The sequence below is a fragment of the Euleptes europaea genome, chromosome 14, assembly GCF_029931775.1.
Source record: "Euleptes europaea isolate rEulEur1 chromosome 14, rEulEur1.hap1, whole genome shotgun sequence".
Taxonomy (NCBI): domain Eukaryota; kingdom Metazoa; phylum Chordata; class Lepidosauria; order Squamata; family Sphaerodactylidae; genus Euleptes; species Euleptes europaea.
The window spans coordinates 47,628,880-47,653,202 of NC_079325.1; the positions used below are offsets into that span (position 1 = coordinate 47,628,880).

At 47.7% G+C, this 24,323-nt stretch overlaps 1 protein-coding gene across 1 annotated transcript in view; it reads right to left on the reverse strand.

Annotated features, from left to right (window-relative positions):
• Window positions 1–24,323, reverse strand: part of BRINP1 (BMP/retinoic acid inducible neural specific 1) — a 95,185-nt gene that overhangs the window by 11,840 nt on the left and 59,022 nt on the right. Inside the window, exons 3-6 of the mRNA XM_056860488.1 lie at window positions 14,364–14,533; window positions 10,961–11,066; window positions 1,788–2,024; window positions 1,449–1,671 (exon numbers count right to left, since the gene is read on the reverse strand). Coding sequence (XP_056716466.1) covers window positions 1,449–1,671; window positions 1,788–2,024; window positions 10,961–11,066; window positions 14,364–14,533 — 736 coding nt within the window. The remainder of the gene's footprint in view (window positions 1–1,448; window positions 1,672–1,787; window positions 2,025–10,960; window positions 11,067–14,363; window positions 14,534–24,323) is intronic.

The window sequence follows — 24,323 nt, forward strand, 5'->3', positions numbered from 1 at the left end:
TTGTTTCCTTCCCTGCCTATAAAAGCAGGCTAATATAGGGCAGATCTCAGTGGGTGATTTTTTCCCCTTCCTTTATTTACTTGAAAGTCTTGAAACTCTAGAGGAGGTACTCAAGCCTGATGCATCCCTCTCTCCTCTTCCCCTTCCCCGAGTGGTGTTTCTTTTCCAAAATGTTTTCCTCATATATTTACAGCTGATATCTTCCCCCTTATATTTACAGCCTATATTCAAAGAAAAGGGGAATAACAAAGGAAAGGTAAAATAAATAAAAGCAAAAAAAAAAAGAACAAAAATAAATACACAAAAAAATAAATGAATATTGAGCACACAAGCCCTGCAAAGCAATGGTGAGATGCAGTAAACTAAATAGTGAACACATGAACATATGTAGATGCCTTATACTGAATCAGACCCTTGGTTCATCAAAGTCAGTATTGTCTACTTAGACCGGCAGTGGCTCTCCAGGGTCTCAGGCAGAGGTCTTTCACACCACCTACTTACTTAGTCCCTTTAACTGGAGATGCCGGGGATTGAACCTGGGACCTTCTGCATGCCAAGCAGATGCTGTACCACTGAAACACAGCCTCTCACCTAATAGTGCATGTTCATTATGTCTTATAAGTCTTGGAAGCGGTCCCCCCGCCCCAGCATGCGCGGATCATCCCCTCTTCAGCTGGCCTGCTTCTGCCTGTTGGCCAGCCAAGGGCTAGCGGGCAGGCCCATTAATTGGCAGGCAATTGGCCACCATTATTGGGCATCTGGTAGCCCTACCTATAAGGGTAGGGTTGCCAGCTCTGACCTGGAGATTTTGATGGTGTCCGAGGAGGGTTTGGAAAGGGGAGGGGCTTCAATGGCATAAAATGCCATCCAAAGCAACCATTTTCTCCAGGTGAACTGATCCCCATCGCCTGGAGATCAGTTGTAATCCAATGCGACTCCAGCAACCACCTGGAGGTTGGCAATCCTATACAAAGGTAAGGGTCACTTTACCAGGGACACCAAAGGAAGAAGCTTTGTTCCCTTTCCCTCTCTACCCACAGCATGGCTGGCCATTAATGGAACCAGAGATGTATTATGAAGTCTTCATTTCTCACTCTCTTCTAGGGTTGCTAGGTCCCTCCGCCACCGGTGGGAAGTTTTTGGGGTGGAGCCTGAGAAGGGTGGGCTTTGGGGAGGGACTTCAATGTCATAGAGCCCAATGGCCAAAGCGACCATTTTCTCCAGGCGAACTGATCTCTATTGGCTGGAGATCAGTGGTAATATTAGGAGATCTCCAGCTAGTATCTGGAGGTTGGCCACCCTACTCTCTTCCTTAGAGTCCCTTAATGGCTCAGGCTACTTGACAAGGCCAAGCGGTATACAGGCTACCTATAGAAAACAAACAACCAGTGAAAAAGGGTTTACGCCTTAGTGCTTACTCTCTGACACAACAGCTAAAGGCCCAGTACCTTTCTCTAGGCAGCTGGTGGTTGGGATTGTGCCGACACCGGACGCTGAGGCCGAACAGCTTGCGGGCGGTGCGCTGGATCTTCTGGCGTTGGGCCTCCATGGAGCTCTGCAGGAGTTTGTAGCGGTTCTGGAGGTCCCAGTCATTCCCCCAGTGCTGGTGGATGCTCCCGATGGTCAGGAAATGGTTGTTAGGTAGCCTCTTCATGAAAGATTTGAATTCATCTGTGGAAACCCAGGCACCAAAGCCAAGAAGGAGAGATTTCAACTGGGTGTTCTTTGATTTTTCCACCTTTCTTTTAAAATTTAGAGACATGCAAACCCTAACCCGAGTTGTTTACCTGAGTTCTCCAGGTCTTTGTAGGCCTCTGTCCAAGACTTTGCCATGTTGGCCAATGTGTATTCCATGATCTGAATGTCGGTGATGGGACAGTTGCATTGTGGGAATTCTTCTGCACACTGGCAACCGCATTGGCTATCTCGGCATATGTATTCTCCCTCTCCATTGCACATGATGTAACTCAACGCCGACTGCACAAATTTCTCTTGTAAATACTGCGGGAAGATGACCTGGAGACCTAGCAGCAAGCCACAAAGAGGGAGAAAATAGAAATAAGTATTGCGTTCAGGTTTTTTAAGCCATTTTTTAAAAAAAGAAACTGTTTCATTAGCAACTTGAGAAGGTGACAAGAGGAATTACAATTCTGCCCTGAGATTTCTTCTTTAGGAGTCATAAACAAGGGAGCGAGGGCACAAGCAACTGAGCGCGGCACAGCGTGGATGCTGTCGAGCCGAAAATCTCATCACATCTGCCAGTTCATATAAGGTTATGCCATGAGGCACTATGGTACGAAGCCCCAAAAGGCACACATTAGAATGTCAAATGGGAACAGATAGAAAGAGCAAGCTTCTGGCTCAGATGCTCTCCATTCTCATTCACAGAATCTCTGCCAATTCGGGACATACAAAGGTGTCCTTCAACCTTCCACAAGGGAAGAAGAGCCAAGGCTGACCATCTAAGCCAGTGGACATTTCCACATCTAGTGTCGGCAAATTCTATACGTTAATACAGGTAGATATCTCTTATCCAGACATCCCATATCTGGACTGATCCGTAGGGTTGCCAACCTCCAGGTACGAGCTAGCGATTTCCTGCTATTACAACTGATCTCCAGCTGATAGAGAGCAGTTCACCTGGAGAAAATGGCCGCTTTGGCAATTGGACTCTATGGCATTGAAGTCCCTCCCTCTTTGCATGAATCCTCTTTGCATGAATCCTGAAAATCTCTTTGCATGAATCCTGAAGATTGGTGAAGATTGGGTCAGGGGGTCCAATTTTATGAGGTCCTGAATGGGTTGCCCCCCTCCTCCATAGAGAAGTATGATAAAGTTTACAATGCTTCTCTATGAAGGAGGTGGTTGACCCCTTTAAGGCCTCATAAAATTGGACCCCCTGCCCCAAACTTTACCAAACTTTGGGGTTCATGCAAGGAGAGTCCCTTGCAGCTACACTGTGAATTTGGCAACTCTACCTCAAAAAATGCCATGGGAGAATGTTAAAAGTACTTACTTTTCATAGTCTGTAATGGCTACCCAAGAATAATGGGAAAACTCAGTTTCCCATGAATGCTTGCAATGGGCCCACACTTTACCATGCTTCTCTATGGAGGAGGGGGAGACCCCTTCGGGAACCCATAAAATCGGACCCCCTGACCCAATCTTCACCAAACGGGATTCATGAGAAGAGAGCCCCTTGAAGCTACCCTGAAAATGTGTGAACTCTACCTCCAAAAATGCTTCCCCTAGAGTTCATTTTAAAAATTCCCATAGGGAAAAGCCTGGGGAAAGCTGAAGCCAAAAAAAGCCAAATATCTATTCGGCTGATACTGCGATCACATATTTGGCTTCGGGCAGATTCCCAGGTTTTGGTATTTGGTAAAACCAAAACCTCATATTGCCGAAATGGCTAATTTTGGGGTTATGTTTGGTTCGGGTTTATCTCTATGCACAACCCTAACTTGGATGGGAGGCAGGTAAGGGCAAGCCATTCTGTTCATCTTTTGCCTTGAAAACCCTATGGGGTCACCATACGTTTGTTCCAACTTGACGACCCTTTCCACCACCAAGTCATCCACATCATGTGGTGGCAAATTCTGTGAGTCGATTCTACACTGTGTGATAAAGTCCTTTCTCTTGCCTACCTGGAATCAGCCGCCAACCCATTTCATCGGATGACTACCCGTTCTTGAGCAAAGGGAGAAACATCTCTGCTTTATCCCTGCTGCACCTCATTATACAGCCCTCTACATTTTATCAACCTTTACATTTTAATGAACATATTACTTCTGCGCTGGCCAGTACCGCTCTTTTGCATCTTTCTGCTCACTGTACTCAGAGATTGCATCTTGGTGTGCATTCTTTGGGAAACTGACTGGAACTGAAGTTAACAGGGTATGCCTACCAAAATAGATACACAGATGAAGCTGGAGGGTGAGAGATTCAAAACAGATAAAAGGATTTCTTCACAAAACATATATTTAAATTGTGGAACTCCCTGCTCCAGTATCTGGCGATGGCTGCCAACTCAGAAGGCTTTGAGGGGAATGGACATGTTCATGGAGGAAAGAGGGCTATTCATGGCTACTAGTCAAAATGAGTACTAGTCATGATGCATACCTATTCTCTCCAGGATCAGAGGAGCATGCCTATTATATTAGATGTTGTGAAACACAGGCGGAATAATACTGCTGAACTCCTCCTGTTTGTGGGCTTCCTAGAAGCACCTGGTTGGCTGCTGTGTGAACAGACTGCTGGACTTGATGGGCCTTGGTCTGATCCAGCATGACTTTTCTTATGTTCTTACGAGGATCTTTAATAGGAGGTGTGCCAGACACTGAATCTGTGTCATTCTATGGGCTTTGCACATGATGCGGTTTTCTATACTCATGCACAACATCACTTGCGAGAGATGTGTCTCTTCCACTGCTTTCACCTGTAGTGGATCATTGCAGGTTCTCCAAAGCATGCCCTACACGCTGTGCCTTTATCGTGGGCTAAGTAGTATGAACAAAAGGTGATTTTTTTTTCATAGTCAATGGGAGAAGCCTATATCTGCCTCTTCTGCTATGTCAAAGCATGGCATCTGTGGCTTGCGCGAGCAGCACAGCATACACATGGAGAGCTCGCATCATTCTATAATCGCCTGTGTTATACCCAAGTCCATGGCTTTCGATCAGACAGCCTCAGGCCCCCTAGGAGTCACAGCTGTTCCTCCCCTACCTGATAAGTTCTGCTTGTCAGACTCAGTCAGTTTCCGATGCGCACAAGGACAGCAAGTGAGCATGGATCAAGGGGGGGGGGGAGAGAAGCAACCTCTTCCCAAACACTCCCAGCCCGGTTGTCTTTCCCTTGTCATCACGGCCTGGGATTTCAGGCCGACAGATAAAGGAGTTTAAAGCTCAAATGGAACCGTCGAGCGGCGGCAGAATGAAGGCAGGCAGGTCAGTCGCCCATCTGCTTGCGCTGCGGAGATGCTGGATTGCGGTTCTCAAAGTGCCGACAGCTCAGCAGAGTGGAAGAGAATGGGAGGAAACAACGCACAGAGGAATGCAGTGTGCCGAGCAGAGAGGAGCGTCGTGGTCTCCCCCCATCACCAGTGCAGCTCCTCTAAGGACTAGGTCTGAACTTCGGGGTGGGGGTGGGGAGGTTGCATTGAAGGTTTAGAGGGAGGGTGGAGGCTTCCTTGGGCACCCGGTTACTACATAGGCTAACATACGGTCAGAGATGCAGGGCAGCCATGGGGACTGGAAGAAATGGTCGGCATATTGGCGACGGGAATAAAGCAGGTCGCTCTCTTTCAGGGGGCTGTGTGTCCAGATTAGGACGCCCTGCCCGACAGCTGCGAATCACCCAGTTTTGTCTGACCTAGTTCTCAAGCGAGCAGGGAGCAGCAGCAGCTGTCAGACATGATAAGCACAACTTTGCAGCTGACAGGGGGGGAAATGTTTGGAACGCAGACAGGAAGAAAGAAGGGCGGTGGCTGCAGTTTCAGGGTCATGCTTGTGTGTGTGTGTGTGTTTGGTAAAAGAGAAGTGTCTAAGCCTCCCAGACTACGGAATCATTGGGGAGTTCAAAGTTAGCCACGTGGAGGGGTTCACAACTATGAGCCAGGCTTAGGGTTGCCAGGTCTCTTTTCCCCACCGGCAGGATTATTTTGGGGGCGGAGCCTGAGGAGGGTGGGGTTTGGGGAGGGGATGGACTTTGATGCCATAGAGTCCAATTGCCAAAGCGGCCATTTTCTCCAGGTGAACTGATCTGTATCGGCTGGAGAACAGTCGTAATAGCAGGAGATCTCCAGCTACTTCCTGGAGGTTGACAACCCTAGCTAGGCTGGGATAGTGGCGAGAATGCTGGGCTTGGAGTTGGGATTTGAAGGCACATTAAATGAAGTGAGGGAACTCTAAATATGCTGTCCTGAGTGAAGAAGAAGAAGAGTTGATTTTTATACCCTGTTTTTTCTCTACCTTTAAGGGGTCTCAAAGCGGCTGTACCTGCTGTAGTTCTAATCCAAGGAAAGATATTTTTAAAGTATTCTCAGCATCTGACTGCATTTGGCTGGTCAATCGACCAGCGTGCCAATCCTACTTTATTGTATTTAGGCAGAGTGGAGGACTCATACAAGAAGGACTGCCTTCTCCTATATGAAGAAGAAGAGTTGGGTTTTATAAGCCGGCTTTCTCTATCTTTTAAGAAGAATCAAACCAGCTTACAATCTCCTTCCCTTCCTCTCCCCACAACAGACACCCTGTGAGGTAGGTAGGTAGGGTTGCCAGGTCCCGCTTCGCAACCGGCGGGAGGTTTTTGGGGTGGAGCCTGAAAAGGGCGGGGTTTTGGGATGGGAGGGACTTCAATACCATAGAGTCCAATGGCCAAAGCTGCAGTTTCCTATGGGTGAGCAACCAAAAATAAACACCTCTGCACTATTCCCAAGGGTTAGAAACTTAGTGCAGGAAAGACTAAAGATAGCATGGCTTAACAGTGAAGTATATTGCACACAAAGTGTACAACCAAGCATGTAACAAACTATCTAAGGTAAGAATGTACAAGGCAAGTTAAAAGGTAATACAGCAGCAATCAATCCAAGGTTGACGTCTTCAAATGAAGAATGAGTAGAAAGGGATAAGATCGTTTCAAGTCTTCCTCAGTCCCGTTAATTTCCACGTTAATATGCCAACTTGACTTAAATTACAGCTTTTACAGCTCTCGGGACAATTCTCCCGTCGGGATGAAACAAGCAACCACATGCAACGTTTCCATTTCATAATTTCCTGGATTAGGATGGCAAATTTCCAATATACATGGTCGCACAGACAATTTCAACAAGTTACTAGGTTCCCCGAACGCGGTTTCCTATGGGTGAACTGATCTCTATGGGCTGGAGATCAGTTATAAAAGCAGGAGATCTGCAGCTACTACCAGGTGGTTGGCAACCCTATAGGTGGGGCTGAGAGAGTTCTTAGAGAACTGTGACTAGCCCAAGGTCTCCCGGCTGACTTCATGTGTAGGTAGGGTTGCCAGGTCCCTCTTCGCCCTTGGCGGGAGGTTTTTGGGGTGGAGCCTGAGGAGGGCGGGGTTTGGGGAGGGGAGGGACCTCAATGCCATAGAGTCCAATTGACAAAGTGGCCATTTTCTCCAGATGAACTGATCTCTATTGGCTGGAGATCAGTTGTAACAGCAGGAGATCTCCAGCTAGTACCCTATATATAGGAGTGGGGAAACCCACCTGGTTCGCCCGATTAGACTCCACCGCTCATATGGAGGAGTGAAGAATCAAACCCGGTTCTCCAGATTAGAGTCCACCACTCTCTTAACCACCCCTGAGTTCCCTGTAGGAAACGCCAGTTTAAAATGCAATTGATAAAAGGCCCACAGGTAGGGGAAGAGCACAGCCTTCTTTTAATCCAACTAAGTGACCTTTAAAGCAATGTCTCAGCATTCTCTTTCTCTCTCCCCAATCTAGAAGGCGGCTCTCGGCATAATTAGCAAAGATCTTTGCCTTTCCTCTCCAGCTGCTTTGCAAGGCCTCATTAAGAGTTATTCACAGGGCTGCAGGTAATGGATCGTGACTTCATCTCCTCTGATCTGATTAGCAGCCGCGCGCAAGCCGCTGCCGAGCGTTTGCTACTGGCTGTGGCTCGAAGGCCCGTTTGGGGAAAAAAGAGCAGCTTCTTTGTGACATCAGATGCGCCAGAGCCAGACACCTCGGTCCTCGTTGTCCTCAGCTGGGAAAGGGTGGCGATGCTATGAGCCTGCGCAGAAGTGAACGGGGCTTCGGTGCCACCATTCCCATAACCAGAAGGAGAAACAACAGGAATGAACACTGTGCTGCCAGTAGGGTTGCCAACCTCCAGGTGCTAGCTGGAGATCTCCTGCTATTCCAACTGATCTCCAGCCAACAGAACTGATCTCCATCAGTTCACCTGGAGAAAATGGCTGCTTTAGCAATTGGACTCTATGGCACTGGAGTCCCTCCCCAAACTCCGCCCTCCTCAGGCTCCACCCCAAAAACCTCCCGCTGGTGGTGAAGAGGGACCTGGCAACCCTAGCTGCAAGGTCTACAACAGGGGTCCCCAAACATTTTGAGCCCATGGGCACCTTTGGAATTCTGACACAGCATGGTGGGACCTAGGGTTTCCAGCTTGGAGATTTTGGGGGTGGAGCCTGGGGAGGGCGGGGTTTGGAGAGGGGAGGGAGTTAGAGTCCATAGAGTCCAATTGCCAAAGCAGTCATTTTCTGAAGGGGAACTGACTTCTATGTCCTGGAGATCAGTTGTAATAGCGGGAGATCTCCAGCCTCCACTGGAGGCTGGCAATCCCAGTGCAGCCACTAAATTGACCCCACAAAATGGCCGCTGCAGGAAAGAGAGGCAGCCACAAAACGGCTGCCGCGACTTACCTTCAGTCACACAATGAAGATCCTTGTGCTGTGGTAGCAACTAAAAACCTGCACAACAAATCAAATCTCAGCCAGAAGCTTTGCTGGACAAAAGCCCCACCTGACCCCAACCACTTCCTAAGAACCCTTGACAGCAGGGTTGCCAGCTCCGGGTTGGGAAATACCTGGAGATTTTTGGGGTGGATCCTGAGGAGGGCGGGGGCTGGGGAGGGCGGGGACTTCAATGCCATAGATAGGGTTGCCAGATTCCACCGGCAGGAGGTTTATGGGGCAGAGCCTGAGGAGGGTGGGGTTTGGGGAGGGGAGGGACTTCAATGTCATAGAGTCCAATTGCCATTTTCTCCAGGTGACCTGATCTCTATCAGCTGGATATCAGTTGCAATAGCAGGAGATCTCCAGCTAGTACCTGGAGGTTGGCATCCCTAGCTAAAGAGTCCGCCTTCCAAAGCCGCCATTTTGTCCAGGTGAACTGATCTCTATTGGCTGGAGATCAGTTAGAGTAGCGGGAGATCTCCAGCTACTACCTGGAGGTTGGCAACCGTACTTGACAGGCACCAGAAAAGGTGTTGAAGGGTGCCATGATGCCACATTGGACACCCCGGTCTACATTTGCTTCTTGTTTGTTTCTGAATGAAATTCAACTGGTGGGATTAAGCAGATTTGAACAACTTCTCCCCCCCCCCCGCCTCCGTATGTGACCAAGGAGCTCAAGTGCATTGATAAAACACTGCCAGAAAATAATCTTGATGGCGCTGCCTGTAGGGAGATCCAGTGTGCTGCAGTGGTTAGTGATCTGTGAGATCCTGGTTCAAATCGCCACATTGCCATAAAGCATGCAGTGACCTTGATCCAGTCTCTCTATCTGTCTCTGTCTCTCAGAGTCTAACTTCACAGGACTGTTGTGAGGATAAAAGGGGAAAAGAAGTATTTATGCTTCTCTGAGCTCCCTGGAGGAAGGATGGGATAAAATGTACTAGATAGATAGTATATTTCCCCAGTTCCGTTCCTTTATGGTACCAGAAATATAGTTCTATTCCTCCATAATTCTGGTTGAACTGGAAAAAAAATGTCTAACATTAATTTCAGCATTGGAGCACGTGTGCATTGAGAAAATATGGCAAAACACATTTTATCGATGCAAACAAGCTCAACAATAATGTAAAGGAGGAAAAGATGCAAATAAACTGAAGGAACAAGAAGCTGGGGCCGTGGCTCAGGGGAGGGGCCGTTGCTCAGTGGTAGAGCATCTGCTTGGTATGCAGAAGGTCCCTGGTTCAATCCCCGGCATCTCCAGTTGTGGGACTAGGCAAGTAGGTGATGTGAAAGACCTCTGCCTGAGACCCTGGAGAGCCGCTTCCGGTCTGAGTAGACAATACTGACTTTGATGGACCAAGGGTCTGATTCAGTACAAGGTAGCTTCATGTGTTCAAGAGTGTATTCTCCAGTTCAGTAATTAATGTTAGAAACTGTTGAGGGTAAATGCATGTGCACATTGGTAAAAGACCATAACAAAAGAATCTTGTTAAGATAACATGTGTGTTCTCAACAGAACTTTTTATAGTGTTCTAGGCAACATGCATGCATGTTGTTAAAGCAGAGGCGAAGAACTTTTCACGCATACAAAAATACAATCGAGTAAAAGTCCCTCCCAAAACACTGGGATCTGAGCTTTCATTTCAGCTTCAACATAAAGCGTCTGATATCTTGATCACTGGAGATCCACTATTGCTTTTGATTTTGGAAAAGATTGACAGTTATAACTTCCATGCTTTTACTTTTTTGCATTCTTAAGGACTAGAAACATGTTGTTCTTAAAGTAGAAGCTCACTTTCTCTAGAGTGATAATCTTGTCCACCCAGATCCACCTCTGACCTTTCCCTCTTCGTCACCGGTGGGTTTTTTTGGGGTGGAGCCTGAGGAGGGCGGGGTTTGGGGAGGGGAGGGACTTCAATGCCATAGAGTCCAATTGCCAAAGTGGCCATTTTCTCCAGGGGAACATCTCTATCAGTTGGAGATCAGTTGTAATAGCAGGAGATCTCTTGTTAGTACCAGGAGGTTGTTAACCATAATGGTTTTGGGCAAAGCCTAGAGCATCGCCATGATGTTATGACATCACTTCCACTTCTTCATTGGAAGTGATGTCACATGTTGGCACAACGCCAGTGCAACTATCCCCACCCCCCACCCCCACCCCCAAATATGTCCCGGCAGGTTGCCTGGAGAAGCTCGAAGAGCAGCAGAAGCCTTCATTTTCTTCCCTTCTGAAATAGGCGAAGAGTTGGATTTTATATGCCGACGTTCTCTACCACTTAAGAGAGACTCAAACCAGCTAACAATCACCTCCCCTTCCCCTCCCCACAACAGACACCCCATGAGGTAGTTGGGGCTGAGAAAGCTGTGACTAGCCCAAGGTCACCCAGCTGGCTTCATGTATAGGAGTGGGGAAACAAATCCAGTTCACCAGATTAGCCTCCGCCGCTCATGTGGAGGAGTGGGGAATCAAACCCGGTTCTCCAGATCATAGTCCACCGCTCCAAATAAAACCATTCTCTCTCCTTACCTTGCAAGTGGAGTTTGCTCTCAGTGCTTTGCAGAAGGACGGAACTCACAGAGTCCAGATTGTCGTAACTGTTACAGCCCAACGGGCCTGTCCGAGTTTCTGTCACCTAGGGTGGGTGGGAGACCAAAGTGAAGCAAATTCATTTCATGTGGTCAGCCATTTTTTGGCAGTAAAGGCCTACATCGTCTTGCACCAAAAGGATTGCTTGATACCATACGAACCTGCCTGGCCACTTAGATAATGTTTGGAAGACCTGTTCCCTGTGGCCTCACATGAAGTAAGGAGGCTAGCATCTAGAGACAGAGCCTTTTCTGCAGTGGCACCATGATGGTAGAAGAATGCCCTCTCTATAGATATGTGCCTGGAGCTTTTAGCAGTTTACGACATTCTTGTTCAACCCAAGCTTTTGGATGATTCATTTTTACATCTATTCCCCCACACACTTAGGTGGCGATACTGGGGTGCTTAATTTAGGGAGAAGGCCAAATTTTCACAAACTTTATGGGTCAATTCCAATACCCCCCACCCATTTTAATTTTATTTCTCTCTTGTTAGAAATTAACTTGGGAGCCCTTCATTCCTGCACCCCTTTCTCTTCCTCATGCGGACCTTTTCTGAACGCAGGTTTTAACTTTGTGTTTGCATCAATCCTGCATCAGATAAAACATTAAAGATAATTTTAAAAAAATTGTGGACAGTAATAAATTGGGTTGCCAGGTCCTTCTTCTCCTCCGACGGGAGGCTGTAGCGTGAAAGCGTGCATGTGCTTTAGAGCCGGAAGTGCCGCCTCGGAAGGGGGCTTATACCTCTACGTTTGAGTGGTAAAGCGCCCCTTTACCACTCAAACAAAGAGGTATGAGGCCTCTCGCGAGGCAGAACTTCCGGTTCGAAACCGAAAGTGACGCGCGCGGTATGCACATGCATGTGCACGTTTGCCCGCTGACCCTCAGGTGGTTGGCGGACGGAAGTGCAAATTGCCAGGGGTTTGCCCGCCACCAGCGGGCACCTGGCAACCCTAGTAATAAAAATGAAAGGAACCAAAGCCATTGACAATGACTCTATGAAATGGTGTGGGGGGGATGAAAATAGCACTATGTGCTCATCTCTCTCTGGGTCTCTGCAAATGTTCATTGTCAATTTCACAAATGCTTTTATTGTGTTGGGGTGAATAGTTTTCTCTTAAAGTGTCCTTGTTTTCAGTCCTATACATTCATGTTAGCAGCTATGGAAAGCTTTGGGTGGAAATGCGAGAGATGACTCTTTTAAATAAAGAAATGGCTAAAAAAAACAACCCTAGATCTTAATCTCGGATGAATTCCAAAAGGCATGGAAAGACAAATCACTGGCTCTAGTCACCACCAACGAAGAGCCGAAACAAAATTTCTTACAAATTCAACATTTGGCAAAGGGTCAGAATTGCAATGTGACTTCTCAAACCGCAAACTTTTCTTTTCGAATTCTGCTCTTAAAATCTGACTCAAGAGTTTTGCGTCTGGGTTTGCCCACAAGGTTTAGGGAGAAGCCATGGCTCAGTGGTAGAGCATCTGTTTGGTACTCAGAAGGTCCCAGGTTCAATCCCCAGCATCTCCAGTTGAAAGGATGAGTTAGTAAGTCACATAAAAGACCTCAACCCTGGAGAGCCACAGCCCTTCAGAACAGACAAATCTAGAGAGACCAGTAGCAACTTCATATATATGAAACATGGCTGAAACACATCTGCTTTTCTCTGGCAAACATCACCGGGTTTAGAAGGATCTATCAGGAGACTTCCGAGACTGTCAATCTTTCCAAAGAAAGGATCTCAGCCTATTGAGAACTGAATGTGACCACGGAGTCCAAACCTTTCCTTTGGGGCAGGGGGAAATTACCAGCTGTGATAACTTGATCAGTCAATGGCTGAATGAATGTTCTTTTTTTTTCTTCCCCTCCTTCTCCTTTTTCTTCCTCCCCCCTTCCCTCAGCAGACTGCCTTCAAGAAAATAAGGGTTTTTTGTCTGAGGGTCCTTTTTCAGTTTCTTTGTCCGCTTCCCCCCCCCCCCCCCCCGCGGCTTTCTTGTGTCCCTGGCCACTTCAATCTGGATGCCTTTTGTCTGCGGGACATTATAGTCTCTCGTCGCTCAGGCCCCTGAGAATCCATGAAAAGACTTCCGAGTTAAAGCCCACAGCACAAAAGGTTGGACTGGAACATGTGTGCCACTGAACAAGCACCTCTGCCAGTACAAAAGCGATCCTGTTCACCTCGCCGCAAGTGTGCAATGGCCGCTTGCCATCCCATTCTGCGGCGGCCCCAGGGTACCTGTCACTCTTTCCCATAACGTCTGCTGCGTATCCTTCTGTGACGGTCAGAGGGAAACGGGAACACCTGCTTTCAGTTCCACAATGAGCCATGAACATGTGAAGGCACCTGTCTGGCACCTGTCTGGATGAATGCTGTCTGCATTGATTGGCAGAGACTCTCCAGGATATGCAGGCAAAGACAGCTCTTCCCCAATGAGAGATATAAAATGTTTGGAAATTTTGAAGATGTGTTGGGGGACTCCCTCTACTGGGACAATAAAAGTAAGTTTAAGCTTTTTTGCAATACATATGTTTGGAGTCTGCTTACTGCGTGTGATAACCAGTTCCGATGCAAAAAGAAGAAGAGTTGGTTTGTATATGCTGACTTTCTCGACCACTTAAGGAAGAATCAAACTGACTTACAATCACCTTCCCCTCCCCACAACAGACACCCTGTGAGGTAGGTGAAGCTGAGAGAGCTGTGACTCGCCCAAGGTCACCCAGCTGGCTTCATGTGTAGCAGTGGGGAAACAAATCCAGTTCACCAGATTAGCCTCCGTCGCTCATGTGGAGGAGTGGGGAATCACACTGCTCCAAACCACTGCTCTTAACCACTACACCATGCTGGCCTGTATGCAAGTGAGTAACAACAACAACAACAACTCATCATCATCATCATTATTATTACTCATTATTATCATTATCATATTCCCTCCCAACTCCAGATAGCTGAAATCCATAGATCAAGTAACAATCCTAATTTTGTGGCAGTCATTTTGTGGCTCCGCCCACAATGAACATGAACATATTAAGCTGCCTTATACTGAATCAGACCCTTGGTCCAGCAAAGTCAGTATTGTCTACTCAGATCAGCAGTGGCTCTCCAGAGTCTCAGGCAGAGGTCTTTCACGTCACCTACTTGCCCAGTCCCTTGAACTGGAGATGCCAGGGATTGAACCTGGGATCTTCTGCATGCCAAGCAGATGCTCTACCACTGAGCCACAGGCCCTCCCCTATGCAGTTTCAGAATGTCTGCAGGCTCCAAAAGGTTCCGGACCCTTGCCTAGAGACTGCGTATCGAAGCCCCTCCCAAGCGAGCTATTTAACATGGTGGTTGAAGCCATACCTTGATTGCTCCAGTCGAGATCTGGATCTCATGGAGACGCCTCATGGTTCCATCCCGGTCCACGAAATAGGAGGAGGCAAGCTGGTGAAGGGACTCTACGCTCTGGGTGGCATTGCCTGACTTTCGGTCAAGTCGGTTTTTGTCCATGTACATGGTCAAAGCCTCCTCTCCTGGAATGCAAAGGGGTGGGGGGAAGAAACGTCACCACATTGGAATCATTGCTTACTGTTTAAGTATAGAAATCAGAAGAAGGGAGAAGAGACTGAAAGCCCCCCAAAGTACAACTCACGCTGCACGGCTGGCCTCTTTAATCCTATCAATACAATAAAAAAGAGACAAAAAATAACATAAACTGTAGTTGGGCTTCATGTGGAGGAGTGCAGAATCAAACCCAGTTCTCCAGATTAGAGTCCACTGCTCTTAACCACTACACCATGGACCAGATCCGTGCCTCTAACCTACTTATTTATGTATTTACTTCAGTTATAGGGCGAAAACGCATGGTCGCTTTAGCCTCCTTTATTCCCTGTTTCAGCCAGGAATCAGCCAGGATCAAACACATGCGTTTTGCCGAACGTGCGTTCGATCCTGGCTGGATCCTGGCTGAAACAGGGAATAAAGGAGGCTAAAGCGACCATGCATTTTTGCCCTTGGTGTTTATACCCTGCTATTCTCTACCTTAAGGAGTCTCAAAGTGGCTTACAATCGCAATCACTCTCCCCACAAGAGGCACCTCGTGAGGTAGGTGGGGCTGAGAGAGTCCTGAAAGAACTGTGACTGGCCCAAGGTCACCCAGAAGGCTTCATGCGGAGAAGTGGGGAATCAAACCCAGTTCTCCAGATTTGAGTCCACCTCTCTTAACCATTACACCACACTGTGTTGTGCTATGCGTTTTCGCCCATAGTCTTCCTTTCTCCCCAATGGAGACCCAAAGTGGCTTACACAATCTCCTCTCCTCTATTGTATCCTCATCAAAACCAATAGATAGGTTAGGCTGAGTGTCTGTGGATGGCACAAGGTCATCTAGGAGGCTTCATTGGCAGAGTGGGGACTCAAACTGAGTCTTCCAGATCTAGGGATAGCAAGTCCAGGTTGGGACATTCTTGGAGATTTGGGGGTACAGCCTGGGGAAATCAGGATTTGAAGAGGGAGGGACCTCAGTGGGGTGTAATCCCATAGAGCTAACCCTCCAAAGCATCCATTTCATTCAGGGGAACTGGTCTTTATCGTCTGAAGATCAGCTGTAATTCCAAGAGATCTCAGTTCTGCTATTACAACTGATCTCCAGCGATAGAGATCAGTTCACCTGGGAATAGGGTTGCCAGCTCTGGGTTGAGAAATATGTGGAGATTTTTGGAGCAGAGCCTGAGGAGGGCGGGGTTTGGGGGGAGGGACTTTAATGCCATAGAGTTCAATTGCCAAAGCAGCCATTTTCTCCAGGTGAACTGATCTCTATCAGCTGGATCTCTATCGGCGTTCACTGATGTCTAAACTTTTTCAAGCGTTCAGCAGTGATGTTTTCAAAAAGATGTGAGCAGATGTGGGTTGAGCACTATGTTTTTAAGGGGGGGGAAAGTCCTTTTTAAAATAGTGGTCATTAAAATAATTAGGACATCCAAAAAGCAGCCTGGAAGAATCTGGGGAATAGTGTGGGCTTAGCCCCAATCATTTATTTATTAATTTAGGAAATGTGCATGCTTTCTCGCAGACCTGCTCGAGACAACTCACAACTAACCAGAGGCAGGAAAAGGCAACCCTACACTTTTCCTCTGCAGTTCTGCAGTGTTTTATGTGTGTTACCCCCAAATGTTTATGTGGAGGCAGCCCAGACTCGAAGAAAAAAGAGCAGCTAATTGCCATGGAAAGAGCCCAGCAACAGCAATCAGGAAGGGTTAATAGATTTTTGCTGCATTATTAAGTCCTAATTTCTCATTTATTAAGTGGGCGCAGTGTTCAAAGTTATCTTCCCTTCAGGGTATTCCCTGCAAATTAGCTCTCAGCTCTGCCCACTCTATATTGGAGTGTGTGCATCTCAGAAATCACCCGGCACTGTTTCTGTTGTCAGGAACTCAAAGGAGAGGAAGGCAGGCTGGGCATTGGCTTTGGAGGAGAGGCCAGAGGATGGAGGGAGAGGGAGGGAGAGGCCCGTGTCTGAAACTAGCTGGCCTCCAAAAGGTTTCTTTTCTATAAGGAGTGCAGTTCTAGGGCAGTTCTTCAAGGCCAATTCTCCTTTCGATGAGAAAGCACTGGAGACTTGGAGCATCCTCGTAGAATTCATTTTATTGATAAATATGCCAGCACAGCATATCGGAAGAAAACAGGCACTCCTTTAGCAAGCAGCAAATCTGCTGATGCTGCGTCGGATTCTCGGCAAGCTGGCCGTGGAGCCTCCCAGCCTCCCCACGGCTGCCTCTTAGTTTCACTTAACTCTCAGCTCCAAACGTTTTCTCTGTTGCTGTCTCAGAATGGAACTGCAACTCGTGTGTTAGTTCTGCCATGTTTCTTAAAACAGAATGAAACTGCAGGGGCTGTCGTGTAAAGGCTGGTGGAGAGGGAGGGCTAAACTCTTCCTCTCGTACTCTTTTCCTACTGAAAATCCGCATTGGGAATACATGGACCATTTATGCAGAGGCATTTACTTCGCAGTCCCTGCTGGACTGCTTCGAGGCTTCCTTTGCATTATTCATGATTTCACCGACCTTCAGATGTGACTTCGCTCTGGCCTCATTCTTCCCCCGTTTTTCTAGGATCCTGTTTTAGAATGAATTTAAATACTGCTGCGAGGCAAGAGTGACGCAAATTCCCCCCCTATTTCCATGCATATCTCTTAACTTCGGGTTTCTCTCCCCACTTCTACTTTGGCTTCTCCCTCCCACGTGTCTGTCCCTCCCATCCAACGCCTTCCCTCAAAGCAAAGCACAAAAAAGGGAGTCAAACCTTCACGAAATGTGCAGGAAAGCATTGAAGAGAGGCTGCAAAGGTTGGAAGGCAGCTCCAGGCAGGGAGCTGTTGAAGAAAGGTGGGGAGGAATACCCAGCAAAAGCACACGCCGTCCCTTAAAGAGCTGGCCCACCCCTCCAATAAACCGCAACGAGGCTGTGTTTTCAGGGGGAAGGACTCAGAAGCTCCGTGATTCACTGAGGATGCCTAATTAATCACAAGGTACTCCTGGAATTTGGGGTGGGGTGTGGGCTCTCATGCATATGATGTTTGAGAATTTGGAGTAGAAAACTGTGCAGCAAACCAAACACAAATTTCCTCTGAATAAATGGCCATAGTTTCATGGTGGAGCCATATGCTTAGTGTAAGGGCTTTTTCTCATTTACAGATTGCAACGGCTGGGACATCAGGGAACAGTAAGGCACCCACTCAGCAGTACTACTGCTCTGATCGCAACTGGAGCCCCCCTACAGCTGTTTCAATGTTATTTATATCAAGAGCACTGACTGCAGTTCCTCCGCATTCTGTGTTGTTTATGTAAGAACGCTTTTTGTGTTTCGTATTTTTTTTTTAACAAGAACACCTTCGGTACTTTGTTTTGGTTAGATAGACGTACGTTTATGTGTATGCATATATAAAGAAAAAGCAACCTGAATTGCTCTGAGTTTGAAAGCTAAGCAGGATCAGCCATGGTTAGTAATCTTGGATGGGAGACCACCAAGGAAGTCCAGGGTTGCTGGGCAGAGGAAGGCAATGGCAAGCCACCTCTGCTCATCTCTTGCCTTGAAAACTTCATGGGGGTCACCAAAAGTAAGTTGGGACTTGACCAGATACCATCTATTTTATCCCCAAAAATGGGGAATAGAAAATGATATTGTTGATATGATATTTATAAGTTATGAAAAATCTTCTTGATTGAATAGATGCCAAAAATGGCGGAACTTAATTTTCAAAGTTTGGGAAGTCCTACCCAAAATATAAATTCGGCAGATTCAGGGTTCGCCCACACCCCCCCGCGCACCTTCACGGGGCTTCCATGAAGGCGCACGGGGGGCTCTTTAAACAGATCTGTGCCTTCTGGCCGGGAGGCACAGATCTGTCCCCCCCAGCGCCTTCACAGGGCTTCCATTAAGGCGTGCGGGGGCTCTTTAAACAGATCTGCACCCCCGGCGCACCTTCATGGAAGCCCCGTGAAGGCGCGCGGGGCCGAATTTCCCCCTGAACTCCAGATCTCGCGCCGAATTTCGCGGATCCAAAGCGGGGGAGTTCGGACTTCGGCACGTCCCAAATTAAAAAGGGCTGAATTTTGCCGAAACCAAACTTTACTGATTTTTTTTTTCAACAGCCTTAACGACAACTCATCCCTGCCAACTTGGAAGGCTTTAAGAGGGGAGTGGACATATTCATGGAGGAAAGGGGTATTCATGGCTATTAGTTAAAATAGATACTAGTCATGCTGCATACCTATTCTCTCTAGTATCAGAGGAGCATGCCTTAGGTGCTATAGAACACAGGCAGGATAATGCTGCTGTAGTCATCTTGTTTGGGGGCTTCCTAGAGGCACCTGGTTGGCCACTGTGTGAACAGACTGCTGGACTTGACGGGCCTTGGTCTGATCCAGCAGGGCCTTTCTTATGTTCTTATGTTCAAGTGAAGCAGCTATGCATAAAAGACATGTGTTACCCTTTTCTTTCCTGCCAATTGTCATTCTTTTCCATGGGTGTTTCTTTCCCCCGCAGCAGAAAAGGTCTTTCACAGACTCACAGTCTTTCCCCCTGTGAGTGTCAAGACTTGGGGGCGGTGGGGAAGCGACAGTTTTGAACAGAAAAATGGCAGACAGGGGTTAAAATGACCCTCTCGCAGCTGCTCATCTCATTTAATTACTAACAACTAAGTTTAAATTTAAGAGCCCCGTGGCACAGAGCGGTAAGCTGCAGTATTTCAGTCGAAAGCTCTGCTCACGACCTGAGTTCGATCCCGACGGAAGTAAAGGGAAGATGACTGGGGAAGGCACTGGCAAACCACCCCGTAAACAAAGTCACCCATTGGGTCAGGAATGACCCAGTGCTTGCACAGGGGACCTTTACCTTTAAGTTTAAATTTTAGCTAAAACTGATAATGTCCTCTGATTACAAGCTCCAAAGCGGCTTGCCAGTTTTGAAACACACACACACACACACACACATGCAAGGAGCCAGTCAAGCCACTGAAATCTCAGTTTTACACTCTCTCTTTTTGGAAGCCACAATCCCAGCCTGATTATTAGAAATGAGGTGCTGTTCCCCTGGATGATAACGCATTATCTCAGAGCTTGCTAGGGTTGCCAGGTCCCTCTTCGCCACCGGTGGGAGGTTTTTGGGGTGGAGCCTGAGGAGGGAGGGGTTTGGGGAGGGGAGGGACTTCAATGCCATAGAGTCCAATCGCCAAAGCGGCCATTTTCTACAGGTGAACTGATCTCTGTCGGTTGGAGATCAGCTGTAATAGCAGGAAATCTCCAGCTAGTGCCTGGAGGTTGGCAACCCTAGTTGCCAACCTCCAGGTGGGGCCTGGAGATTCCCCCAGAGTGACAAGTGATCTCCAGACTACAGCAATCAGCTCCTCTGGAGAAAGCTTTGGAGGATAAACTCTATGGCATCACATCTCCGATGAGATTCTTCCCCTCCTCAAACTCCATCCTCTTCAGACTCTGCCCCCCCCCCAAATCTCCAGGAATTTCCAGCCCAGAGTTGGCAACTCCTTGTGCTGTATTGGAGAGAGGGAAAGGGAAAATGTCCCTGTGAATCACAAAGGTGATTCCTCAGGCAAAGTCTTCTGGGTTAGCTCAGGACACAGGAGATCAGATGCTGGTGCTGAGCCCTGAAGCGTCAGATGCGAGACGGAGGAAGTCCTCAAAAGTAGCTAGGGCCTGTCCTGACAGTTGCTCCCTTGCCGTCCCGTCTGACTGATTCAGATCCTCCTGTGCATCTATATGCCATATTGTGAGAGTTGTGTGTTGTCACTTCTGGTCCAGCTTTGTCCCAGTTCAGCTGAGTGAGACCAATAGCACCGTCCCTTAGGCCATGCGTCACAGGTTCTTGACAAGCGTTTATTTGCAAGAGTGCTGGAGACCAGTAACAGGAAAGCAGCAAATGGTGCTCCATGAAAGCTCTGTTTCATTTTTTGGTCCAATGAGATTTCTTCTAGAGCGGACTTCCTAGGAGAGCCTGCTTATTTATTTATTTGCCATCAAGTTGCAGCCAATTTATGGTGACTGCACAGGGTTTTGAAGGCAAGAGATCTTCAGAGGTCGTTTGCCATTGCCTGCCTCTGTGTAGCAACCTTCTTGGTGGTCCCCCATCCAAGTATTAACAAGGGCCAGCCCTGATTAGCTTCTGAGATCTGGGCTATCCAGGTCAGGGTGCAGTGCTTATTTGGCATACAGAGTCGTAATCCAATTTGAGCCTCCATGAAAGGAGGGGAAGGCAGGACAGGGCTATTTAAATGAACAGGCAGACAGATACATAAATTAGTGATGTAGAAGGTTCCTGAAGGAGATTTCCTTGGCCTGAAAGGTGGAGAGTAGGGCTACCAACCTCCAGGTAGTAACTGGAGATCTCCTGCTACAACTGATCTCCAGCCGACAGAGAGCAGTTCACCTGGAGAAAATGGCCGCTCTGGCAATTGGACTCTATGGCATTGAAGCCCCTCCCCTCTCCAAACTCCGCCCTCCTCAGGCTCCACCCCAAAAACCTCCCACCGGTGGCGAAGAGGGACCTGGCAACCCTAGTGGAGAGTTAAGCAAAACTTTTATGAACACCTCTTGGATAGTTTTTAGGGTTGCCAACCTCCAGGTAGTGGCTGGAAATCCTCTTATATTACGACTGATCTCCGGGGGACAAATATCAGTCTGCCTGGAGAAAATGGCCACTTTGGAGGAGGACTCTATGGCATTGTAGCCCAGTGAAGTCCCTTCCCTCCTCTAACCCTGCCTTCCTCAGGTTCCACCCACAAAATCTCCAGGTATTTCCCAACCCAGAGTTGGCAACCCTAATAGTTTGGCCATGGGAAAGCCCTGTGGCTGGTGGTGCTACCCCCTTCCTTAGTTGAAGAACAGCATTCTGCTGGTGAGTCAATGGTCCATCCTTGAGACTTTGCTGGGAAGTATAGTTACTGACAAGTGTCTCAGGAGGATTTTCGGCACAGTTGCTTTGTACACAAAGGATCACATGTTCAGCCCCTGATGACCTGTTCTTTAAGGGTACAGGTAGCAGGTTTTCTGGAAGACCTTTGTCTGCTGATCCCCTAGAGAACCACTGTCAGCCAAGACACATCAACGTAAGCTCCAGGGACCAGTAATCTGACTGTGGAAGGCAGCTTCACATGTTCTTTCTCTGATGTCATATGTTCTCTCGCTGATTTGCAATTAATCCAGTCTTCTCCCTGATGTTCTAGTTTTCCATGTGCAGGGTTTTTTGTTTTTTACATTTGAGCTCCCAACCTAAAGTGGCATTGCTCAGACACAGGTTGACCCTTCCAATGTGATTGAGGCCCATAGTATGAGATAAACAGGAGACAGCAATCATAGGAACCTGCTTTATATTGAATCATACCACTGGCCTCTCATAATCAAGGCTGTCTACTCAGACTGGCAGCAGCACATCACCTGCTACTTGAACCCTTTAACTGGAGATGCCAAGAACTGAACTTGGGACCTTCTGCATGCAAAGCAGATGTTCTACCACTGAGCCACAGAACCATAAATTAAGTCAGGATTGGTCATCTTTGACAGGTGGTAGTATCTCTGGAAGTTCTTAGCATCTTTCCCAACACCTGCTACCAGAATACCTTCTGAAGGTTGAATCTGGGACCTTCAGCATGTAAAACATGCACACTACCACTGATTTGTGCTCCTTTGTGTAGCAGATGAAGTTGCCTTATATAGACCCGGATCATTAATTCATTTAGGGTTGAATCCAACCAGCTTTTCTGCTGATGCCCTTTGACTACCCCCCCCCCCAACCCCTATGCTGGGGATCATGTGACCTGCATAGATAAAAGTCATGTGGGACAGCAACTGTAGTATGGAGGAACATTAGGTGAGATTGACCCCACCCCCCAAAAAAAACCCTGGCTGACTCCAACTGCTAACCTAGTACTTATTCTAACTAGCAGCAACTTTTTGGCATGGGGTGTTTGGAATCTGGAAGAGTCAGCATGCAAAGCATGTGCCATGCTGCTGAGCCCCAGATCCTCTCCTAGAAACTAAGGCTGTATGTGTGTGATCTAAAGTTGTATGTTTATGTATTGCCTCATACTGAGCCAGAACATTGGTCTATGGGGTCCAATATTGACCCAGCAGCTCTTCTAGGTCCCAGGTAGGGTTGCCAACCTCCAGGTGGTGGCTGGAGATCTCTCGCTATTACAGATGACCCCCCCAGGCAATAGAAATCAGTTCCCCTGGAGAAAATGGCCTCTTTGGCAATTGGACTCTATGGCATTGGAGGCCCTCCCCTCTCCAAACCCCACCCTCCTCAGACGTCTCCTGCAAAATCGCCAGGTATTTCCCAACTCAGAACTGGCAACCCTAGTCTCAAGCAGAGAAAGAAGAAGAAGAGTTGGTTTTTATATGCTACCGTTAAGGAGTCTCAAAGTGGCTTACAATCACCTTCTCTTCCTCTCCTTACAACAGCCACTCTTAACCACTACACCACGCTGGCCCTCTTCTTCCCCTATACTTCCTACCTGAGAATTTATTTATTTATTTTATTTGTTCTATTTATAACCCACCCTCCATGGCCAAGACCAGGTTCAGGGCGGGGAACATCAAACATATCAATATTAACAATAAAAGTAATAATTCTAAAATCAAACAATAAAATCCAATTAAAAGCCCTTAAAAACTTCAGTTGGCGCTTAATGTGGCCCATAGTGTTTGGAATAAGCAGTAGGTTGCCCCCCTCCCAAAAAAATGTGAGTAACATAGAACAAAGGGGGGATAGGGAGGCCAGCAGAGGATGACACCCGCAGCTGTCCTCAACTGTAGGCCTGGAGGAAAAGCTCTGTCTTGCAGGCCCTGCGGAACTCTTTAAGGTCCCGCAGGGCCCTGATGTCACCAGACAGAGCATTCCACCAGGCGGTGCCATGACCAAAAAGTCCCTGGCTCTCATTGAGGACAGCCACACACTCTTAGGGCCAGGGACCACCAGTAAGTTGTTATCTGATGATTGTAAAGATCTTCGAGGGTATACCAGGAGAGGCGGTTCGCAGAAGATACAAAGGTCCCAGGCTGTGTAAGGCTTTCAAAGGTCCCAGGCCGTGTAAGGCTTTGAAACGTCCAATGCAATGCCAGGAAGTGAATCTGGGATGTTTTTCATGCACAATGCATGATTTGCCAGTGAGCGACAAAACTTTCCTAAAACATGCATGCACAAGGCGTTCAAGACTTTTGAGGTCAGAGCAGCATCAAGGAAGCCATTCCAGATGAGCCTTCTGGGGATTTGATTTCCGAGCCCTTTGGTTGAAGTCCTTTGAATGAAGTCCTTTTTGCATTATTATAATGAGAGAGGAAAGCTGCGGGCTGCCATGGGATGATGGGTGGTGCATCTTGGGTGGAGGGGAGCTTGTAGTCTCCAAATGGGAAAATACTTCTGCTCATGAACAATGCATGATCCCAAGAGGGTCTCTTTACATCATCTTCACCTTTATTGCCGTCAAGACGAATCTTTCATCCCTCTCGCGCAGCTCCCCAGTGGCTTTCCCGCCCCTTGCGCTTGGCACTGGGGGCTGATGGAACGCTTAGCGCCGTGTCCATCGCCCGCTCCCGTTACACGCCTGTGCATATTTTAAAGCAGCACGTTGTAAAAACAAGAGCAGGAACAAGCCACTGTGAATAATTCACCGTCATGCTCGGGCAAAATTAAAAATATATTTCACTGTCAAAGGTCTGCGTTATTTGGAATTTCTGGGGAGGCTGGAAAGAAAGCAATCTGGTGGGGATCAGGAAGCAAATGTTTGTTTCTCTGGCTGCCTCCAACAGAATGC